This window comes from Mchenga conophoros, linkage group LG6 (genome assembly GCF_057382185.1).
Source record: "Mchenga conophoros isolate Kocher_MC1m ecotype Shallow Benthic linkage group LG6, M_conophoros_male_GT1.1, whole genome shotgun sequence".
Classification (NCBI taxonomy): domain Eukaryota; kingdom Metazoa; phylum Chordata; class Actinopteri; order Cichliformes; family Cichlidae; genus Mchenga; species Mchenga conophoros.
Window position 1 is genome coordinate 20573580 of NC_140531.1, and position 22069 is coordinate 20595648.

Consider the following 22069-nt stretch of genomic DNA (forward strand, 5'->3'; position numbering starts at 1 on the left):
TTGCCTGCGCGCGCGCATACCTGAAAAAACAACAACATTAAAATTAATAAATAAATCGATCTATCAATCAATGTCACCGTCCTTCAGCAGCGGTCGTTTCCGCTCGTGCTGCACGCCAGCAGCCTCCTCGTGGCAACAGGGGGCATTCTGATTGGCTGGGACTTAACAAGCAATTTAGCCTTAGGAGGCCGTCACAGCTTTTTGCGGCTAATAATTACAGTATCGAAGCAGTTCCGTTGTAAATAAGCGTTCCGAAATGTTGCGATGCATGCAGTTTATTTGGAAGTTATATTATTAAATAATGTCAAATAGAACTGAAAACTTAACTCGCATCTGATACAGGTAGGTGTGCTGCAAAAGTTTTACAAAAGTTGAGCTCTTAAGAACATTATTTTCATAATTTCACTACTAATTTGTTAATATTTATATAAACTAAGTAGATTCAGACATTTATTTTGCCTGAGCAAAAAAACATACCCGGGCAAAGCTCTTATATTTTTGCCACTATTTATTTCGTTGTGGTTATATTTGTGTTTAATAGAGCAACACCGTGTGGACCGTGAAAGCAGCCTCTCTGAGGCTGTTGCTGGGAGCTCCGGCCAATCAAAGCATACAGCGCTCCCGTGTAAGTACTGTGGTGGCTGGGGGAAAAAAAGCATGACATCATGCTCGGCTCCGTCCGTCTCTACGAGTGAAACATCTTCCTTCTACTACAGCAAACAACAGGAGCCGACTGAGCCGTCTGTGTTGTGAATTTGCGCAGGTCCAGCCGTAAAATACACCGAGAGAGCGGCCCCAGTACACCGGAGCGTGCAGCGGAGGCGGGGAGGGGCATCAGCCCGTTTGGGGGGAATGGCGGATGGGGATGCTGTCTTGTCTGTGGAATGGGACAGTGGTGATGAGGGTTTAGCCATGGATCCAGAGAAAACGCTGACTTTCTGCCACGGGCTGCAGACTATGGAGGTAATGCACTGCACAGCTTTACATTTGATGCGCACGCAGCTGTCAGCAGCTGTTCTGCAGAGCAACATGCTTCCCTCGGCCTGTGGGGTTGTTGACAAACAGCAGTGACCTCGGCATATTATTATTATTTTTATTTCGTCACCTTTTGGTCATTACATCTGTGACATACACGAGACAGCACGTGTATTTGTGCACCACTGCAGTCAGTCAGCTTAGGTCTCTGTTTTATTTTATATTTAATTATTTTTAACATTGGGAAGGCTGTCTGTAAGTCTGTGGCCAATGCAAAATATCTGTAAGTTTGACTTGTAGACGTGGTCGTGTACAACGAATATCTTAGACATAACAGGATTGGTGTGCAAATCCTTTAAGAAAAAGCAAAGATTCTTGGTTTATATTAATTTAAACTTAGACACTAAATTAATGAATTTTTGGTTATGATTTGCCGTATTTCAGTTTTAGATTGTAGTTTTCAAGACTTGTGGACAAGTAAAAATTCCTTGTTTAGCAATGTGGCTTAAAAACCTGCAAATGGACAAACAAGAGCTTTTTAATGCAAGACACCTTGTGAATCTTGGCTGTTAAGAAGAAGAACATTATTCTACTGAACTGGGGAAGTGGTTTCTTCAATGACTGTGTTGTTCTCTGCTTTGAGTGTGTTGTCTGAAAGTATTCAGTGAATACAACTCCAGTTCTAAATGAATTGGGAGACTGTGTAAAATGCAGATCTTATAATCCTATATTTTATTTGCAGTCGAACATATAAAACACATCAGATGTTTAAACTGAGACATTTTACTTTATCATGAAAAAATTTAGCTGAATTGAATTTAAGAATTTAAGACAGCAGCACATTTCAAAGCGGAAATGTGGGTAGCAAAAAGCTGGAAAAGTATGTGGTGCTAAAAAAGAAAGCTGGAAGAAAATTTTCCAAATAATTTGGTTAAATGGAAACAGATCAGTAACATCATAGGGTATAAAAAGAGCATCTTAGGGAGGCAGGGAGAGGTTCACCAGTAATGCAGAAAGCTGTCTACAAGTTGCAGAACTATTTCAGAATAATGTTCTTCAATGTAAAATTGGAAAGACTTTGAATATCTCATCATATACAATCCATAATATCATCAAGACTGTGAAAATCTGGAGAAATCTCTGTGTGCATTGAACAAGGCCAAAAAGCTCACGATCTTCCAGCCCTCAAGTGGATCTGCATTTAAAAACAGGAATGATTCTGTCATGGAAATCACAGCAGGGGCTCGTGAACACTTCCAGAAATCATGGTGAACACAATTCACCATGCCATGCACAAAGGCACGTTAAAACTCTATCAAGCAAAAACAAAGCCAGACGGGAACATTATCCAGAAAGTCCATCTTTCTCTGGACCAAAGCTCTTTGACTGTGGTGTATTTAAAAAAAAGCTTTTCTGTGGTCAGAGAAATTAACGTTTTAGACTTGTTTTTGGAAAACAAGGACACCACGTCTTCCGTACTAAAGATGAAAAGGAGCATCCAGCTTGTTATCAGTGCTCAGTTCAAAGGTCAGCATCGCTGATGGCATGCACCTGTCGACGTGGCAGTTTTCACATCTGGAAAGACTCGCTCAGTGCTGAAAGAGTTTAGCATTAATGGTGGAGCAACATGTGCTCCCATCCAGAAGATGCCTTTTTCAGAGAAGGCCTTCCATATTTCAACAAGACAACGCTAAACTGCATCTATGACATAGCATGGCTTCCAAATCAAAGAGTTCAGATGCTGAACTGGCCTGCCTGCAGTACAATTTTATGAGATTTGCAATCATTGATTCTATTTTTATTTAAGTTTTACTCAACATCCCAACTTTTTTTTTTTTTACAATTAAGCTTTTACATAGCTTGATCTTACTTTAATAAAAAGACTCACAAGAGCTGCTTTTATTTATTTATAGTCAATTACTCATCGTAATATGCAAACTGTTGATGTTGTTAAGATTTTAAAAATCCATCCGTTGCAGTGACCCTTAGGGAAACGAGGGAAAGTACCGTACCTGCTATGCCGTTGAGTGTGTGAGTGTCTTGAGTTGAGTGTCTTGCAACTCCATGGAAACATAAAAGTGTGTCTTTGACCTCTGGCTGGATATGATTTTAAATGTCATTGTTGCTTCTCCCACACATTGCGGTTCCATGATATGGATAAGTTTCCCCCTCTCTACCAGCCGCTGAGTTTCTCACAGGCAGGTCGTAACGTTGTTTTGTTTGCTAGTCTTCTGATTAATTGTTGATTGCTGTTGTTACTCTGTGTGGTTTATTTCACAGGCAGATTAATTGGGTGTCTCTGTTCGGTTGATAAATAGGGCTCCATTTAGGTTGTTTGTATTTGTGATGGTTGACATTGTGAGTAATTATTTACTGTAGCATTGCAGTGACTCTCAAACTGCTGAGGCATGGATAACTAAGGGAAATGAAAGTGAATGAATATGACTTTTTGAGGGTAAAATAAAGAAGCTTTGCTGATGCTGTTGCATTGACTTTTTAACTAAAATTCAGCTTGGTCATGAGAAAATATAAAGTGTGGAGCATTTTAAGGCTCTGAAGTGGAATGTGCTAGAGAAAGGTCTGAATACTAGAGTGTTTTACACAATGGTTATTTTGGGCTTCCAGTTGCTGATAATTATTTCCTTAGGCAGGGTCACAAGAGGTCAGTCTGAGGAGGGGTCTCTCAGAGGTCATTTACCAGAGACACTCAGTGGTGCCTACTGAGCATACATGCAGGAGTGTAGCGACTCAGCGTCTGTCTGCAGACAAATAATCGTTTTTCTGTATTTGTGAATAATAGGTCTCACTGTGACTCTGTGGACTCCAAAAGCTTTATAACTGGCTTTGTACCCTTTCCAGGCTCTGTTTAAGTGATTTCTTGATTCAACAGGTCCACCATTAATCAGGCCAGAGTGTGGCAAGTAAAACTGAACTCATATGGTCAATGTGGTTCATTCATGATTTAACAAGGGGGGCAATTACTTTTTCACATAGTGCCAGGTAGGTTTGGACAAATCATGATTTAAAAACATCTGAAACATGTAAGTGTAATAAATATGGAGGGAAAAAAGAAATCAGGAAAGGTGCAAATACTTTTCACAGCACTTTACCTGCACTATTTCAGAGAGGGAAAAACTGTGCAGTACACATGAATGAGTTGTGTTTGTATAAATGTGTCCTGTTGTCGTATTGGACGGTGGTTTCACATGTTGACCTGTTTTGTTGCACTCTGTCCTCCTTGGTTGGCCTTGTTGCAGTAAATATTTGTGTATAACACTTGAGCCTCCTCAGTGTTCTTCCTGCTCGAGGAACTTGGTCTGTTTACATTTTAAACATTGGGGAACTGGTTGACTTTGCTAAGAAAAGCTTTGAAAGTAAAATGATGCCATTTGCACATAATTTTTGTTTTTTTTTTTGTTTATTTGTTTGTTTTTTACTATTCTTTTGGGGGGTTTTGTAAGCAAAGTTATGGAGACTTGTCAGGACCCTTGGGTGGAAATCATTTGTGGTTAGTCTGCGGTATCTGAGGAAGCCTGAATGACTTCTCATCACACTTGTATGCATATCCTGTGCCGTGTGGTGGGCTTACCTCTCAGGAAGCACATAGGAACTCAACCTGATGGTATTTATGACAGAACATTTCCTGTCTTGACTCTTTATGTTTTCCATCAGTATAGGCCAAGTCCCCAGAGGTTGTTACATTTGACACTGGTATTTGCAACGGTAGGTAACATAACCCAATATTTATCAGTTCACAGAAGAATCTCTACTGTATTTGTCCAGAATTCATTTTAAAATCTTTTTTTTTAAAAAACAAAATCCTGTTAGGCCTTATTATATCTTTAAACGCCATAGTGTCATAATATCCTAAGAGAGTACTTTGTTCTCAAGCTGTAGGCTTACTTTTGATTCCTTGAGTTTCTAAAAGCAGAATGGGAGGCAGAGCCTTCAGCTCCCAGTTTGTTGAGGGTCATCTCATTACCACATCCAATCTTCTAGTTAACCTCCAAAGGCGTAAGCCTAAATTATAAAAGAGAGCTGAAAGAGAAGGGACAAACAACATATCCAACTACTGCATGTCAGAAACTATTATCTGCTGCCTCTTTGTTTATTGCCTTGTTTATCATTTGTGGTTCCCCTATACTTCCCTTCATTTTCCTTAGTACTTCCTCTTATATCCATGTGGTAGATGGCTGCCCCTCATTGAGGCTGCTTCTGCTGGAGATTTCATCCTGTTAAAACAGCAGTTCTTCTTTCCCACTGTCACCAAATGCTTGCTTACAATGGATTGTGTGAGGATTAGGGTTCTCTTACTAACAATATAGGGGCTTTAATTTATAATATACAGCACCCTGAGACAACTGTTACTGTAAACTGGTGCTGGATAGCTAAAACTGAAATCAAAAATGGAATTGATATTGATATTTGGAGGGAAAGATTTTGCCTGGTTGGTACATCAAGATTAGAATCCAGGAATTGTTTTTATGGAAATTTTAACATTTTGTATCTATCTAATAGACTTTGATTTGTTCATGGAAATGGGGAGTCATCTTCACACACTAAGGTTAATTATGGAGTTCCACTTGGTTCTGTGCAAGGTCCAATTCTGTTTACATTATGCATGCTTCCTTTAGGCAGTATCATTCGAGGGCATAGCATATACTTTCACTGTTATGCAAATGACATCCAGCTTTATCTATCCATGAAGCTAGATGACAAATGCCAAATACTGTATCAAAGACAATGAGGCCCTAATTTCCTGCTTCTAAAGTCAGTCATTGTACTTGGTACTAGAAATCTTAGAAACATGGTGTCTAACCAGATGCTTACTCTGGATGGCCTCCAGGAACACTAAGGACTCTTGGGGTTTATTCATTTATTTTTTCACCAGGATATGCCTTTCAAAACGCATCTTAAACAAATATGTAGGACTGCTTTCTTGCATTTCCACAACATCTCTAAAATGAGAAACATCCTGTCTCAGAGTGACACTGAAACACTAGATTAGAGCTGGGCGATATAAGATTTTTTCATATCACGATATGTTTTTTTCATTTCAGGCGATAACGATATCTATCACGATATAAGCCAAATAACTATATTTGTAAGATTTAAATGTGACGTTGCTCACAAGTAAAATGTGAAATAATCAGCAGCTTGTTTTGATTTAAATATTTATTTCCCATAATAAGTTCAACAGGGTAGATGTACTTAAGGAACATGAGACTTTTTCAGATAAATAAAGGCAAATATTGCAAACTACACAAAAGGCAGCCACTAAAGCGTTTAAGTTTCAAAATAGAACAAACAAAACAGACTAAATTGTCAATTCCACTTAGAAACAAAATATTAATTCTAAAAATAAATCTTAGTTTGTTTTACAGAAGAACAGACAAAATTGACTAACTTTTGTCAATATCAAATAAACTGAGAACTAAAAGGAAATTCTCAATCTCTCCTTGTTGTATAGCTTAGCTTTTCAAACAGTTTTAACAGTTACTTTAGTCTGACAAAAGCCGAATGACGAATTAGCGCTTCCAGTCAGAGATTGAGCATGCACCGCTTTATTGTATTTCCAGACTTGCTTTCGGCACATTTACAGTGCACGCTACTCTGTTTTTTTGTCAGACTTGAAATAGTCGAAATACCTTCACACTACGGAACTTCTATGGCCCTTCTGTTCGACAATCTCTCCGACATTGGAACCATCATCTGTTTTCTCTTCGGTAACCTTCGGTCACGCTCTCGGTTGATTTTTCTCTAGTCGGCACACTCATTTCCTCCATTACCCGGGCGGCACGGCGGCTGGCTGCTTCAAACAAATACACATGTGCGGCTTGGCACTTGTGCTGTACGTAACAAGTCACGTGACGTGACGCTGCGGCTGTGATTGGTTCGGCTCTGCGCTACTTAATTTGGATTGGCTGTTGTTCTTTTTTTTTCTTTTTTTTCTTTTTTTTTAAAGAGGACAAGAGAGACGAGGCCTGTCGCAATAGTTTAACTTTTCCTCGATAGAAAAGTTAATTTCGCAATACATATCGTTATCGTTCTATCGCCCAGCTCTACACTAGATCATGCATTTAATACTTCTAGGCTGGACTATTGTAATGCATTGTTATTATCAGGTTGCCCTTAACTCACTGAAAAGCCTTCATCCATCCATTCCCTTCCGCTTATCCTTTTCAGGGTCGCGGGAGCCTATCCCAGCTGTCATAGGGTGAGACGTGGGGTTCACCCTGGACAGGTTGCCAGTCTGTGGCAGGGCTAACACACAGAGACAGACAACCATTCACGCTGGGCAATTTGGATTAATCAATTAACCGATCCCCACAAACTGCATGTCTTTGGACTGTGGGAGGAAGCCAGAGAACCTGGAGGGAACCCACGCAAACATGGGGAGAGCATGCAAGCTCCACACAGAAAGACCCCGGCCTCATGGTGGAGTTGAACTCAGGACCTTCTTGCTGTGCGGCAACAGTGCTAACCACCGTGCCACCCTGAAAAGCCTTTGGTTTATCCAAAATACTACAGCAAATCTACTGACAGAGACTAGAAAAAGGAAGCATATTAGTTTCTCTTTAGTGGCTCCCTCTTGACTGCAGGCTTACTTGTAGTTCCTAGCATATTTAAAAGTATAATGGGAGGCAGAGCCTTCAGCCTTCAGGCTTCTCTTCTGTGGAACTAGCTCCCAGTTTGGATTCAGGAGACGGACACCCTCTTTAATTTTAAAATTAGGCTTAAAACTTCCCAGTTTGATAAAGTATATAGTTAGGGCTGGATCGGGTGACCCTGAATCCTCCTTTAGTTATGCTGCAACAAGCCAAGGCTGCTGGAGGGCTTCCCATAAGATTCCTATCTGAACTGTTTCTTTTCCACCTATCTTTTTTCACCTACTCACACTCACACTGTTTATACAGCACTCTACATTTACTTTGGATTAATCATTAGTTATTAATAATCTCTGGCTCTTTTCCACAGTGTGTCTTTTCTCCTGTATCCCTCCCGTCACCCCCAGGAAGAAACGTTGTTTCAGGTTTCTTCCTGAAACAACGTTTTTCCCGCTGTTGTGATTTGGTGTAATATAAATAAAATTGAATTGAAAAGCAGTTTTCTATAAAAGCATCTCAAGGAAAGCGGTTGTAATCATATACACATATTTCTATCTACAACCGCACCAGTTTCTGATGAGAAAAATGTGAGTTATGTATCCTTTCCTGTGTCTGCTATAATGCCAGGTACTTATTTGGAGCCTGTCTGCCCTTGTCAGGTTGATACTCTTCCACTAATGTCACATAATGTTTTGTGATGCAATGTTAATTGCCCTGTGGATGCATCAGGTGTTACAAGTGGATACTATACAGTACTGCAGAGTTGTGTGCCACATATTATACTAAATAACAGTAAACACAAGTGTCTCTTGGCTAAATACGCTTCACTGTCAGAGGAGCATGTGGAGTTGGATTATTCATGAACGTTTAGGTCACTGACATGAATAGAGAGCAGAGGTGATTCTCTTACTCAGAATAGTTGCACAGATATGTGCGCATTGTACACACACAAAGTATGCAGACTGTGATCAGCACTGTTTCAATCAAAATATGAGTGAAGCTGAGCTTTGAGAATAGACGTGGGGTACTTTTCTGATGTTTTATGACTCTAACAGTTAACTAACAGATTAATGAGTAATGAAAATAATTGGTAGTTACAGGCATGTATTTGAAACGGGGAGCGCACAGGGAACGGTTGTATGAGCGACCTTCCCTTCTTTCTTCTTGAAAAGTCAGTAGTAGCCACCGGCTTAATACTGGAAAATGGGTCTTTAGTGGCCAACTTTATATGCTTGAATTACTGTAATAACAACACATCATATCTTTTGTTTTCCCTTTACTTTTTTAAGCTCCATTTTAACTGTTTTCTCTCTCTGCCTTTTACTAGATGACTATGTCCCTGCAAGGGCTGGATGTAACCGAAGAAGCTACGGTAGGGAGTTCAACCTTTAACCACAACTAAATATTGTCCACACGGGTAAAAAGGCCTCAGAGCCTTTTCCTCAGTGGTTGCTATAGTAATGCATAATTATTTGTTAGCACTTGGATCTTGTGTGGTAACTATGCACATGACAGATTTAGCAACCTCTCCTCAGTGCTTTATTAGTATGGTTTATGGCTTTGCTCAAGTGTCTGAGCTCATTGAGGTTGTTATAATGTAAAAGCTTTGAAATTTGCTGGCTTTTTATGATGTGCACATTTTTAATGTTTGGGTTTTCACTTGCTTTAGTTTCTTCCCTTTCTCACTATAGGTGCCTGTGAAACAGATCGAAATGAGCACAATCAATAAGGTGGGAGGCTTTTTAAAACATTTTTTAAAATACTTTTTTACCCGCAGCTGCCATTAAATATGCACTCATATAAAAAGTAAGATTACAGATGCAATAACTGTTTATTTCATTGTTAACAGAAAAGTATCAGAGATTTAATATGAAATATAAAATAATACTTTTCACCTGATGATGCTTTTGATAACTATTTTTTATTTCTAGGGTTTCAGGTACACATAAAAGTGTGTGTGTATCAGTAGTTTAAAGTTTGGTTAGACTTACTGTGTGCTTCATTAACAAACAACAGAAAGACACAACTAATAAATGGTTAACTTCATGATCCATCTGTGAACACCAAAACCAAAATAGACGTAAAAAGAGAGAAAGAGAGAGAGGGGACATCATCTACAAATTAAGCAAATGTTGCTTTGTAATTGGAGTGGGGGAAGAAATTGATAGAGCATAGGAATACCAGATGTGTTATCTATACAGGCAAGCTAAATAGATTTACTGTAATTTTACTATTTTGTCAGTGAGGCTGCTTTTTTTTTTTTTTTTTTTTTTTCTGATCAGAGTTTCCACAGTGGATTTTGGATTTTGGACATCTTGGCGGTGCAACGATTAGCACTGGGCTCCAGTTTAGACCTTCCTACAATATTTCCACTGTGGTTACATTGCGATGTGGTGTTTTATCTATTAGATGGCGAGGCATCCAAAGTACTGTCCTGGAGTGAACAACAGTCCAGGTTACCTGTGTGAAACGGGACATTGCTGCGGGGAGACGGGCTGCTGCACCTACTACTATGAACTCTGGTGTGAGTCAACTGACCGCTTCTTCTCTGCTGTGCTACTGAGGAAAGGGTTCTGATTTAATGGCTGTTTATCGTTCATTACTCAGACCTGCTGGGAAACATTCAAGGTGTCCTATTATGCTTACCTGCAGCTCTAAAGTCCTGGTCTCATAATCTACTAATGTTGTTGCCTCCGCCAAGGAGGTGATGTTTTTTATAGCCTTTGGTAGCTGTCATTCTTCCTGTCTGTAAACGTGGTACATTAAAAAGCTTCGAATGAATTCTGATAAAACATCGTAGGCGTGTAGAGTGGGGTCATGTTAACAATCCATTAAAATTTGGCTTACATTCAATTCAGTTTTATTTATGTAACACCAAATCACAACAACATGACCCTATTATTATAATCATAATAATAATAATAATAATAATCATAATCATAATCATCATAATCATAATAAACACTCGGACAACCCCAGATGACCAAGCACTTGGTGACAGTTCAAAGGAAAAACTCCCTTTTAACAGGAAGAACCAGAAGAAATCTCTGGTTTCTTTTAATAGACCCATTAAAGCACTACTTTCGATGTCAACTTAATGATTTAATGGTCGAAAACTGACAAAAAACATTCTAACCTAGAAACTATGATGCTTACAAATTAGATGTGTACTGCAAAAACATAGGAAGTACCACATTGTCACATTTGACCTCTACTTTAACCTCCTAGGACCTGGCGTCCACATATGTGGTCATCACATTTTGGGTTGTCTAGACCAAAATACAAAATTTTGCTCTACAAGGGCCTGATTTCCACTTACGAGGACATTATACTACCTCTGTTCTATCTAAATTTAAAGCAAATATCCTCATATGTGGATCTCATTTCTCTCAGAAACAAAAATCAGGTAAAAAAAAAAAAATCTGGTAATTCTTTGTTTTTACATTAATCAGGTCCCAATCAGCCCAAATGGCAAAGAGAATTTAAAAATGCATGCCATGAAAGAGTTCGGGTCTTAGGAGGTTAAATTCAGTAGATTGATCTGAAGGCTAAAGTGTTTTTATTGACAGCATATGGACATATAGGGAACGATATATGGAGATTTTAAATATTATGTTACTTTGGACCGCTGACCTCTCCTTTAAATTCAAACAAAGGTCAAATTTCAAAAATTTAAATTTTGTTAATATTGGCAACCTGTAGGAGATGATACTGTTATGTTCGGATTCAAAATCTCACATTACAGTTTGCATCCAGATTTTATGTCATATTTGACCTCTGACCTCACTTTGATGTTACACATCTTCCTTTCTTGGTGGAGGTTTGCGCTCTTGGAGTGTTTCTAGTTCTTACATGGTTCAGTTTAAAATAATCCTTAATGTTTACGTTCAGTAAGGAAGATCTGTAATCTATCATCTGTCGTCTTGGGGGTTCGGCTGCTTTCTGGTCTTTACATTGCTACCACTTTCCCAACCCTCAGTCTTCATCTTCGCAACCACCCTGGGTGTTCCTGTCCTAAATCCTATCGCTGCTGGGATTCCCCGCTGCCGTGATAGGTCGTCAGAGTCTAGTCACATTCCTCCATAAATCGTGTTCAGTTCTTCCTTATCTCTCCTTATTGAAATGTGCCTTGGTGCGGTGCTTTTATGTGTCCTTCCCCCGTCTTTAAGACAGCTGTTTTAGGATTGGCTCGCTTGCACAAACAGAAAATTTGAATAGTGTGTGCGCTGGGCTGTTGGTTACCTGATGCGCCTGAAAGCTCAATGAGTCCTTTGATAAAAAAGCAAAACTTGTGTGAAAGCCGAGTAAATCTGAGATGAAATTCAGCTAACAGACCTGAAGGTTACGTTTCCTTTGTTTGTTTGTTTTCTTTATCTCGATGGCCACTCATTTCCTGTTTTCTACAGGGTTCTGGCTCTTGTGGACGGTGCTCATCCTCTTCAGCTGTTTCTGTGCTTACCGCCACCGCCGGGCCAAGCTGAGAATTCAACAGCAGCAGAGGCAAAGAGAAATCAATCTGATCGCTTACAACGGCGCTTGCAACTACCCTTCATCAATGCTGGACCTCAGTATGTTTGCTTCATTTTAAATCGCACATGCTGTAGCTTTTGAATACTAAATTAATCAGTTCCACAGACTTTGCATGCGTTATGATTTCCTTGCACCACTTTTTCTGAGGAAATAGAAATATGCCTACATTTAGATACTTCAAAATAAGTCTGTTAACAGGCATCATATGGAAGTAATAAAGCAGTAAATGTAAGCGTGTTTTGTTAAATGAACTGTTTTGTGGAGTTTTTAATTGAGGAAAGAGGCTCATGCTTGTAATGTAACAGCGAGTAAAAATCTTCATATAGAAGCTTTTGGTGTGCACATCAGTCTGTTTGCAACTCACCAGTGTGTGATGCAGCGCAAAAGCCAGCCAAAGGCACAGACAGAACTCAGAGCAAAGATGCATTTGAGGACATGTTTGTTATCTAAATTCTATTATCGGCAAACATCTCTCAAGTCTACCGCAGATTTACTCCATTAGTGATGCTTTCCGTCTTTTGCCTGTGGTGAAAAACTGTGTGGACTGTGATCGATTGACAGCTTCTTGTAAACCTAGTGAAACCTATTTGCATTGTTATTAAACCGTGATCACGCAAAGAATGGACACAGTTAAAAATTACGTTAATCTAGAAGTTTTGACATTTTAGGAAACAAAGTTAAAGGTTATCATTTTGGATGGTCTTTCACATGCTGCGTCATATACGTCCAACTATTCCAGAAGTGGTAAACAAACACCAGATGTAGCACAAGGTTTCATACTTAACTAAAATGTTTTTGCACAGCTAGTTTTAGTTAACTACAATAAAAATAAAAACTAGACTTTTGGAAGGAAAAGAATTAACCAATTTTGTGAACTAAAACAAAATAAAAATGGAGAGCAAACATCCTGAGTTTTAGTATCTGTTAAAAGATGTTATTGCAGCTTGCCTGAGGAGGCTTTGATGGACATGTATTAGAAAATACAAAACTTTGATAACTGATGTAGCAACAGAAATGAAACACAGGAGCTAGAAAACTTTCAAGGGAAACATGAGGTACAGCAGACAATAAGGAAGACTGAACTATTTATAAACTGTGAGTTAATTAGGGAAGTGAAAGACGGCTGGAGAACAAGCACTGCTGAAAGTAATAGGAAAAAAGTTGTTTCTTGAGTCTTGATGTGACTAACTATGGAAGGAAAATAGAAATACAGTGGTGCTATAACACGGTTCACCTTTCGCGGCCTTGCTGTTTCACAGATTTTTTTGTGTGCAATTTTGCATGCTTTTTTTATTTTATTTATTTTTTTACAGTTTTCACAATAAAGCTCAAGATCCTGTTGAGACTTTTCAAAATAAACTGAATCACGTGAAAGAGCAGATTATTTACGGATGACAAGTAAAAAAGAGCCATCAGGTGCTAAAAAATAAACCTTAGACTCAAAAGTTAGAACAGGCTTTTCCCTGCAGCACGTCGTGTAATAAATACTCACAAAGAAAACAGCGGCCGTTACAACTTGCGTCTAAAAATGTATCGTTTCATGCATCGGTTAAAACACTCGACTCCAGCTACATGACGCGCAGCTGGAAACACTTCCGGCAAGTCGAGATTCACAGAATTTACAGAAAATGTTACATTTTTGTGATTTATATCGTTATCGGGACGATAAAATTCTTATATCGGGATATGAGATTTTAGTCATATCGCACAACCCTATAGTGAGGGGTTTTACAGCCTTAAAACATCTATAATGTAAAAAATAAAGTTAGCTACTTCGTGGATTTCACCTATCGTGGGTTCTTTTTAGAACGTAACTCCCGCAATAAACGAGGGACCACTGTGACCCAAAGGAAAACGACTTACAACAGAGATAAGAACCTAAAACACAAAAACTAAAAGACTTCAGGAGAACAAGAATAAAGTAAAGCCAGAGATCACTCTATAGAATAGTAAAGAATTCAAACCCAAAACTTGAAAAATATAGACATCACATGCTAGAATAGCAGAAACACCTTCAGACAGAAATTGGGAAGGAAAAATTCACAGATTCTAAAAATAACACAAAACCAAAGGAGCGTGACGCCAGCAGGTTCACACTCATACCCATCTCACCGTGAAGCTCCCTCTCCGCCCTGGCATGTGGGAGGAGTAAGCTTTGACTACAAATGAGCTTGCCACACCACACCAATGAGGCATAACCCCATGAGAAAGCTAACTGACATGTAACACTAGTCTGCGTACCCGGAGCTGAAGCCTAAAAGTGTGTTTCTTTCGTCACAGGTTTTCTGGCTTCCTTCAAGTTGCCCTCTTACGAGGAGGTTGTTGCGCAGCCCAGCACCCCTCCCCCTCCTTACAGCTCCATCTTTGCACTGCAGGGAGGTGCCACAGTAGGTCCTAGCTCCTCTTACCCCCATCATCACCACCACCGTCACCCCTGCCCTCCCTACTTGGGCCCCGGCCCCAGCGGTCTGACCTCCTCACAGAGCTCTGATAACTACACCAGCTGCTCCTGTGAGTCTTGCTCCCTCACCTCCCCATCCAGCACCTCCTTCTCTGTCCAGGTGACGGATGAGACGTATGACAGCAGCCACATGTCCACGCCCAGTGAAGCAGGAGGAGATTTGGCCGTGGTGCCAAGGGTCGGGGTCCCCTTCACGCTGATGCCATCGCCACCCTCGCAGGTTCCACCTGATGTTATACCTGCGGTCACTCCAGATGTCATTCCGGTGCAGAGATGTTCCTCTAACGGTAGTGAAGGAGTCTCGCCTCCATCTCATCCACTTGCTCTCACTTTGCACTCCCGTCCTTCACACTCCTCTCGCCTTCCGCTCTCTCCCCTCTCGCTGCTATCTTCAATTCCCGCTGGTCAAGTCCACCCTCTCGTTCCATCGGACCCACTCGAAGCCATGGCTCTTCAGAGAGCGAAAGAAGAGACGTCACCTCATGATCCAAAAACCAGGCCCCTGCACTCAGCTCCTAAGCAGGCTCTCCTCTTATCAAACGTGGCTGTCTCTGTGCACTGCGGTGGCAAGGAGGAGCAAAAAAGGGAAAAAGAAGAAGAAGAGGAGGACGATGACGAAGACGAGGATGAGGAGGACCATTTCCGGCATCGACGGCTGACGGGTGACTCGGGTATTGAGGTGTGCCGCTGCCATGTGAAAAGAGGGCAACAAGAGGATGAGGAACCAAAGAAGGGGCGCTTCGATAAGGGAGGGAAAGATGTCGTGAAGGAAGGGGAGAAGGTGCTGCAGGACGGCGTGGACTGTTCCCAGCAAAAGAAGGTCGCCGCACAGTCGTCCAGCACGGACGACTGCGCGGAGCAGCGCGGCCATGTCTCTTCGCCTTCTAGCGTCATCATTAACAGAAACGAGGCTATCATCACTGTGGAGTCCCTGTAAGTAAACAGCCATGGAAGGAAGGAAAAGTGGGATAGCATGTGTAACCGGATGAGTGACGAATTAAAGGAAAAAAAGAAAGCGATCGGTCTTAGGGAAGATTTGAGCTATCAGAACAGATTCACTGCATCTTAGTGTTGGTTCTACAAATCTCTGTAAATCTACTGAAGGGATGGCACACTATTTTTTTGTCCTTTTTTCTTTAAAAAAAAGGGGCATTTGGATGATGGTTGTAGAAAGTCTCCAAAATCTTCCATTAGTGTATAACTGAGCTGAGATCAGGTGACTGCACAGGCATTAGCAAAATTATTGACATGATTTTCATACTCATCCAACCACCCAGTGACCTCTGATGGACCGCCCTGTGGACGGGGACAACCCTGGAAGACTACTACGTTAATAAGACGAGTGAACTATACCAACAGCTTCTGGGTTTTCCTTTAATTTGTCATCCGCCTGTCGATGAAGACTTAAGAAGTGAAAAATGTGATCACTGAAGAAAAGTCTTGGAGAGCTTACAGAAATGTCTGCAAGCCATCAGATCGGATGAGTAACATTTTTAGGAGGGGGTCTCTGTATTTTATTTTGGGATTCCCAGACCTCAAAGTTCTTGTGATTTATAAGAGATGATTTGGGTTTGTTGTGGAGTACGAGGTGTTCTTTTCTTAAAATGCAAATGGCTCAAAATCCTAAAAATAATTCCACTTTCTGCATCCTTTTCTTGCTAGAGCCACTATGATAAAATGTTTGTCAGTGTTTCTCTGTACGAAGCATCGAAGCAGCATTTTTAGCTCTGAAATGGAGCTCGTATCACCGGCTGCCAGCCTGTGGATATAAAATATTCTGACTTTTGTCAAATCCACACATTTTAACATAAAATATTGGTCATCTTTTTAGGCATTTAAACATTGAAAGACCTTTTCTTTTTTTTATTGGAGCCCACTTCCCTTATCATAGATAGATTGATTCAGTGGGTCAGTGTTTTATACCTTGTGTCTTATGTTGCCTCCTTCTTAAAGATTTTTTTAAAAAGGGGGGCGGGTACAAACTTTAATTAAATGTGCAGGTGGCAAAGCTTTACTATGATATTGTAGTTATACATTATAGTTTCAGACTGTTACATCAGTATACTGTATACTTAGCCAGCTGTTTGTCTTTGGGTTCAGTGCAGTTTTAACGTGCTCCTGCCTTTTGCAAGGCAATATCACTCTGAATCCTCGTGTTGAGTTTTTTACTAGGCGCACACTTTAAGCCTAAACTGATAATGAATGTAAAAGGTTATGCATTGCAACAAAAAAACGCACTCAAAGCTGTTTTTTGAGGATTTTTTTATAGCATGATGCTCGACTGAAAGCTTTTTTTTGTTTGTTTGTTTGTTTGTTTTTAACAAAAAGAAAAAAAATAACAGAGTTATGCCAGCGTGGCAATCCAGTCTGTAGGCGTGTGCTTCGAGAAGTCACTTTGGAAAGACGTGCCCATCGTGATGACTGTTTGTGTCGAGTGATGCTTGTTAAATATCAAAGGTGTAAATGTACGATGGAAGCATCTGAAGTCACAGAACAGAATCTCCTTTATTTTAAATACTGCTGTGGCAAAACGGGATTTCGCAGAGTCAGACTGTTTTTCTCTAAATGCCTCCTGGTTGATGACTAGTTGACATCCAGAGCAAGGCCAAGGATTACATTAGCCTGCCATGCTCACCTGGCGGGGGATAGCACATACGTTCTCTCTCGTAGTTATCTGTCAGTACAACAATGTGCTCAAAAATAAACGGAGAGCGTCTCACAACACAATTTGTACATGTTTGTCTTGCCGTAGTTGTTATTATGAGACAAGGGTCTCAGTAGTTCGCTGACTGGAGGCCACTTTTTTCGTGTCCCTAGTTGTTTAATGCCTAAGGGCAAAGCTTTTAACTCTTAGTAGTGTGGAGAGAAATCTAATTTAGCACAGTTCACTCCTAAAAAAGAACAAGTCACATTTGCTCTTCAGATGTGAGTTTGCATGGAAGTTTGAGTGGCAGTTTGCTTTCTGATGATCTCTTGATGATCATCTTCAAAGCACCTCTGCAGTGACTCGCTGATGGCCTGACAGAGATGGTTCATCCTCTGGACATACTGGCAAAAAAGCCTTTTTGGAGCCTTGCGTTTCTTCTCATTTTCATTAGTTTTAGGTAATGTGTGTCGTTGATCAGTGGTGCCTAGTTGAAAAAGTATTTTTCTGTTAGGAATCCGTAGTTTCCCAGCTAATCTGAGCGTGTGCGTGCGTGTGTGTGTGGATTAGGAATAGCTGTAAATCGAATGGCGAAAATATTTTCTAAGAGTACTTAGCAGTCTCTTTTTAAAATGCTCATATTACATGTGAGACTTGCAAAAATAGTATTTAGCAATAGTATTCACACTTTTTTTTCCTTATTCTGGTTTATGCTGGCTGACAGGAAATGAGATGAACTGAAATGACATTTACCTCTTTATGACTCATATGCTAGCTGTGCTGGGCAAAGGCCCTCGATTGTACAAACACAGCAGTTTTTAAAAAAAATGCCTTTGGCGTAAGTGCAAGCTTATATTATCGGGTTGTATTTTAAAGCCCCAGTGTGTGTCTTGCATGTTACTGACCTTAAACTTTAGTGTTTTGTATTGATTTTTTTTTAAGCTCATCTGACTGAAGGTTCAGTGCGCTTACGCCATAGCGAGGCATCCGTCGTCCGTTTGTCCCACCGCAATTCACAAGAATCCATACTCCTCCCAGAGTACTGGTCAGATTTTAATGAAACACAGTGATCACCTGATGTGTCTTCACCCACACTGTGCTCAAGGTCAAGGCTGTACAAGTCATTTTTACAAGAATCGCTTCTCCTCCTGGAGTATTGGTCTGTCTTTAGTGAAGCAAGGCTAGATAATCCTGGATACGACTGTTTGTGAGCCTCCTTGACTTCTCCCTCGACTTTAATTATCATTCATTTGTGCAAAAGAGCCGCACAGCTTTCTTTCTGTACTTCACACATTACAACAACCTTTGAACTGTGATGGATCATGAAGCAAATGAGCTGTAATGTCACTGACGCTTTGGTTAGTGAGTGCTTAGTTTTTTTTACATTTTATTGTAGATTTTAATTAGGATAATTGTCTTAAGGGGCATCATTCTGTTTTAAATTTTACACTTAGAAAAGAGGCCAAAAAATACCATTTTTATATGGCGTCCTCTTGATATTAGTTTAGAAAGTATCCATCCACTTTCTTCCGCTTATCCAGTTCAGGGTCATGGAGGCTTAGCTGGAGCCTTTGCCAGCTGCCATAGAGCAGAGGTGGGGTACACTCTGGACACGTTGCCAGTCTCATATTCATATGAATGGGCAATTTACAATGCTTGGAGTCTGAGAGTAAGCCAGAAAGAACAGGGAAAACATGCAGACTCCCAGAAACACTTCATGGATTTGAACCCAAGACCTTCTTGCTGTGAGGCAACAGGTTCAACCACTGCACTACCGGCATAGAAGCTATTAACAAAAACACAAAGTTAGCGTGTGGATCTATCGGATACTAGCTGAGGTGGTTCAGGCATCCGATTAGAATGCCTCCTGGGTGAGATTTCCTGGGCATGCCCCCGTGGAAAGAGGCCCCGGGGTAGGCCCAGGCCACGCCGGAGACACTACGTCCCTCAGCACTGCCTGGGAATGCCTCGGTGCTTTCCCCGAATGAGCTGAAGGAGGTGGCTGGGGAGAGGGAGGTTTGGGATTCCCTTTTGATCCAGCCCCAGATGAGCTGGTGGAAAGCGGATGGATGGATGGATGTTTAATTTCTATGACTGAACCTGAACAAGATGGTGAAACATAGGAGTCACACACTGGGGTTTATTGTATCCCGACTCCTGCTTTCATTTGACGTCAGTGTAAATAGAAGCGGTTTGATTTGTCTCGCCTTGTCAGAAGCCAATTTGTGTGGAGAAATATGCCCCAGATTTTACCTTTGTTACCACTCTTTGGCCAAGGCCTGATATAAGACTGTTACCTCGCTCGAGTTTTGACTGTAAAGGACTGTTCTCTCCTTCTGAAGATAGTATCTACTATATATTTGTACTGATTTTATTTTGTAATGCCAAAAGTTAAAGAATTGAATAAAAATACAAAAAAAAAAACAAACCTCACATTGGTACAGCCGTTGAACCATTTTGCCAGAAAACAAAAAACAAAACATCCAATCCTTTTGATTCAGGATAACTCAAGACTGTCTCCTTCTACTCCTGCAGCTACGAGACAGCAGCATATATAGCAGTATGTATATGTGACTGTACATGGAATAGTTCCGATTAATATTACTACAACATGTGGTGTACTTTGAAGGTATCTTTGTGCAATTCTACCTGCGGCTCTTCAGCGTGTCGTACGTATGTGTGAGAGAGTAACCGTGCCGTTTTCTTGTTAAAAATCACTGTCGCTTATTGTGAGGATAATGTTGAGTATAATGTTAACATAATAACTGTCGATTTAAAAAAAAAAAAGCCAAAACTTTTTCGTGTCATCATGGATATCAAGTTGATTTTGTATCTTGGTGTAAAGCAGATTCAGAGGTTTCCGATGCATACTGAGTGAGATGTTCTCACGTTTGTTGTGTCTGTTTGGTTGCACACCATCATGTTTTTTTGCTTTGTTTGTTTGGGGGGGTTTTTTTGTTTTGTTTTTTGTTTTTTAGAAGGTGGGGTTGTATTTAGATTTCTTCCATCTCACTGATCATCACTGAGATTCTGCGATATTGGACGCAGACGTCTGCTTAACTCTATTGAACAGAAAACTGTGGATTTTGTGTCAAAATAAATGTGCTACCAAATACATGTGTGTACTTCTGCTTCACATTATACGCGCCTGTAGTTCTCACATATTCTGCTGTGAAATACACCCGATCTGCCGCCTGACTAATCTCCTACTCGTGAGTATCTGTCGCCGTGAATGACTCAGAATAAATCCGGCAGTCAGCTCTGACTCTGAGAGGTTTTTGACTTTTCCGAAGTTTGATATCTGTGTCCTTGCCTTGCTGGCAATGCAACAGTGATGATCACAGCACAAAGTATAAGAGGCTGAGAAGTGATCCTCTATACTCTAATCAGCCACTTTATTAGGTACACCTTGCTAGTACTGAGTTAGACCTATTTCAAACTTCACATTTGCTTTAATTCTTTATGGCAAAGGTTTAATGAGGTTTGGTGTATTATGCATTCAAAAATGAGTGGTTGTTTTAGTTACCTTTTTCTTTCCTACCTGCTCAAAGCCGGCCACTCTCGGCCACTCTCCTCTAACAACTGTAATCAGCAAGAACTGCCTCTTACTGGACATTTTCTCTTTTTCAGACCATTCTCTGTAAACCCTAGATATGGTTGTGAAAATCCCAGCAGATTAGCAGTTTCTGATATACTCAGCTGTCTGACACCAACAATAATACCACATTAAAATACACTTAAATCACATTTCTTCCTCATTCTAATGCTCAGTTTGAATTCCACCAGGTCAACTTGACCATATTATTTCAACCTTTTTTCTTTAAGGAAGAAAGAGAGCCTATTCGACCTGTCATAGGATCAAAGGCAGGATATACCCTGAACGGGTCGTCAGTCTGTCACAGGGCTAAAACATCTCTATGTTTGTGCTCACATTCACACCTCTGGACAGTTTAGAATCTCTAGTTAACCTAATCTTAACCTAATCTTTCTTCCTCCCGCAGTCCAAGTACCTGGAGAGAATCCAATTAGAAAGGCCCCTATTAATAAGCAAGCAGCTGTACCCAATGAAGTGGCCAATGCGTGTATTTTCTCACTTATACAAGTTTTGAGCTTACGTGTTACCTTTGAAAAGGGACACGTCTCCAGTGCTGAGCTTCACTTCACTGCCCTGACTCAAAACAACAATAATACTCTTATTTCACAAACTCACACACACTCAGAGTAACCGAATCGCTCAAATCTGCTGTCACAATCTATAGTCATACATTCCTAAGTTAATATGCATTTAATAAAATGCCTACAGCATCAAGTGAAGAAAACATGGATAAACCGGTTCATCGATGGCATGATGGTATCAGTGTGTACCACCCACATTCAACGACACGTGGAGGTGGACCCACTATCACCGTGGGGGGAAAGAAAATGAAGAAAATGTGCACCGTGATCCAACATTTGGCTAAGCCAGTGAGTAAACAGGCAGGCCATTACAGTGAAAGAATAGTGTGACAGTGACAAATACTACGGGCCCATGTGATCAAACATACTTTAACGCCACCTAGCGGTGAGATTTCAGATGACATAAAAAGGTGTTTAAATGTGGATTATCACGTTTTATCTATTTATAGCAAGTTGATCAATGTACAGTAAGGAGTCACAGAGCAACTTGCATGTAATCAGATACAGACCAGGGCTGCATAAAGCCTCAAAATCAACAAATATAAATAAAAGTATTAATTGTAACACTAGTAAAATTCACAAGGATTGTAACAGTAGAAGCAAAAGAAGCTAGAACAAGGCTGATCCAAATATCTGCACCACTAACATCTGTTCTCCAATCATTCAGTGGCCCCT

General features: G+C 40.4%; 1 protein-coding gene across 2 annotated transcripts; it reads left to right on the top strand.

Annotated features, from left to right (window-relative positions):
• The first annotated feature begins 235 nt into the window (after positions 1-235).
• Positions 236-20333, top strand: LOC146572493 (uncharacterized). Of its 2 annotated transcripts, XM_085276713.1 has the most exons (8): positions 236-342; positions 542-625; positions 764-963; positions 8911-8955; positions 9275-9313; positions 9993-10107; positions 11990-12151; positions 14394-20333. In XM_085276713.1, the coding sequence occupies exons 3-8, from the start codon at positions 853-855 to the stop codon at positions 15509-15511; spliced, it is 1590 nt and encodes a 529-aa protein (XP_085132839.1). In that variant the 5' UTR covers positions 236-342; positions 542-625; positions 764-852; the 3' UTR covers positions 15512-20333. The 2 variants fall into 2 exon arrangements, with proteins under 2 accessions (XP_085132839.1, XP_085132838.1); XM_085276712.1 differs by lacking the exons at positions 236-342; positions 542-625 and having other exon boundaries at positions 636-963.
• Positions 20334-22069: the final 1736 nt, after the last annotated feature.

Excerpts from the sequence above, each read along its gene's own strand:
- LOC146572493 (XM_085276713.1), top strand. The coding sequence starts at position 853 with ATGGCGGATGGGGATGCTGTCTTGTCTGTGGAATGGGACAGTGGTGAT. Across the intron at positions 8,956-9,274 it reads ATGTAACCGAAGAAGCTACG|GTGCCTGTGAAACAGATCGA; the intron begins GTAGGGAGTTCA and ends TTCTCACTATAG. Across the intron at positions 12,152-14,393 it reads TTCATCAATGCTGGACCTCA|GTTTTCTGGCTTCCTTCAAG; the intron begins GTATGTTTGCTT and ends CTTTCGTCACAG.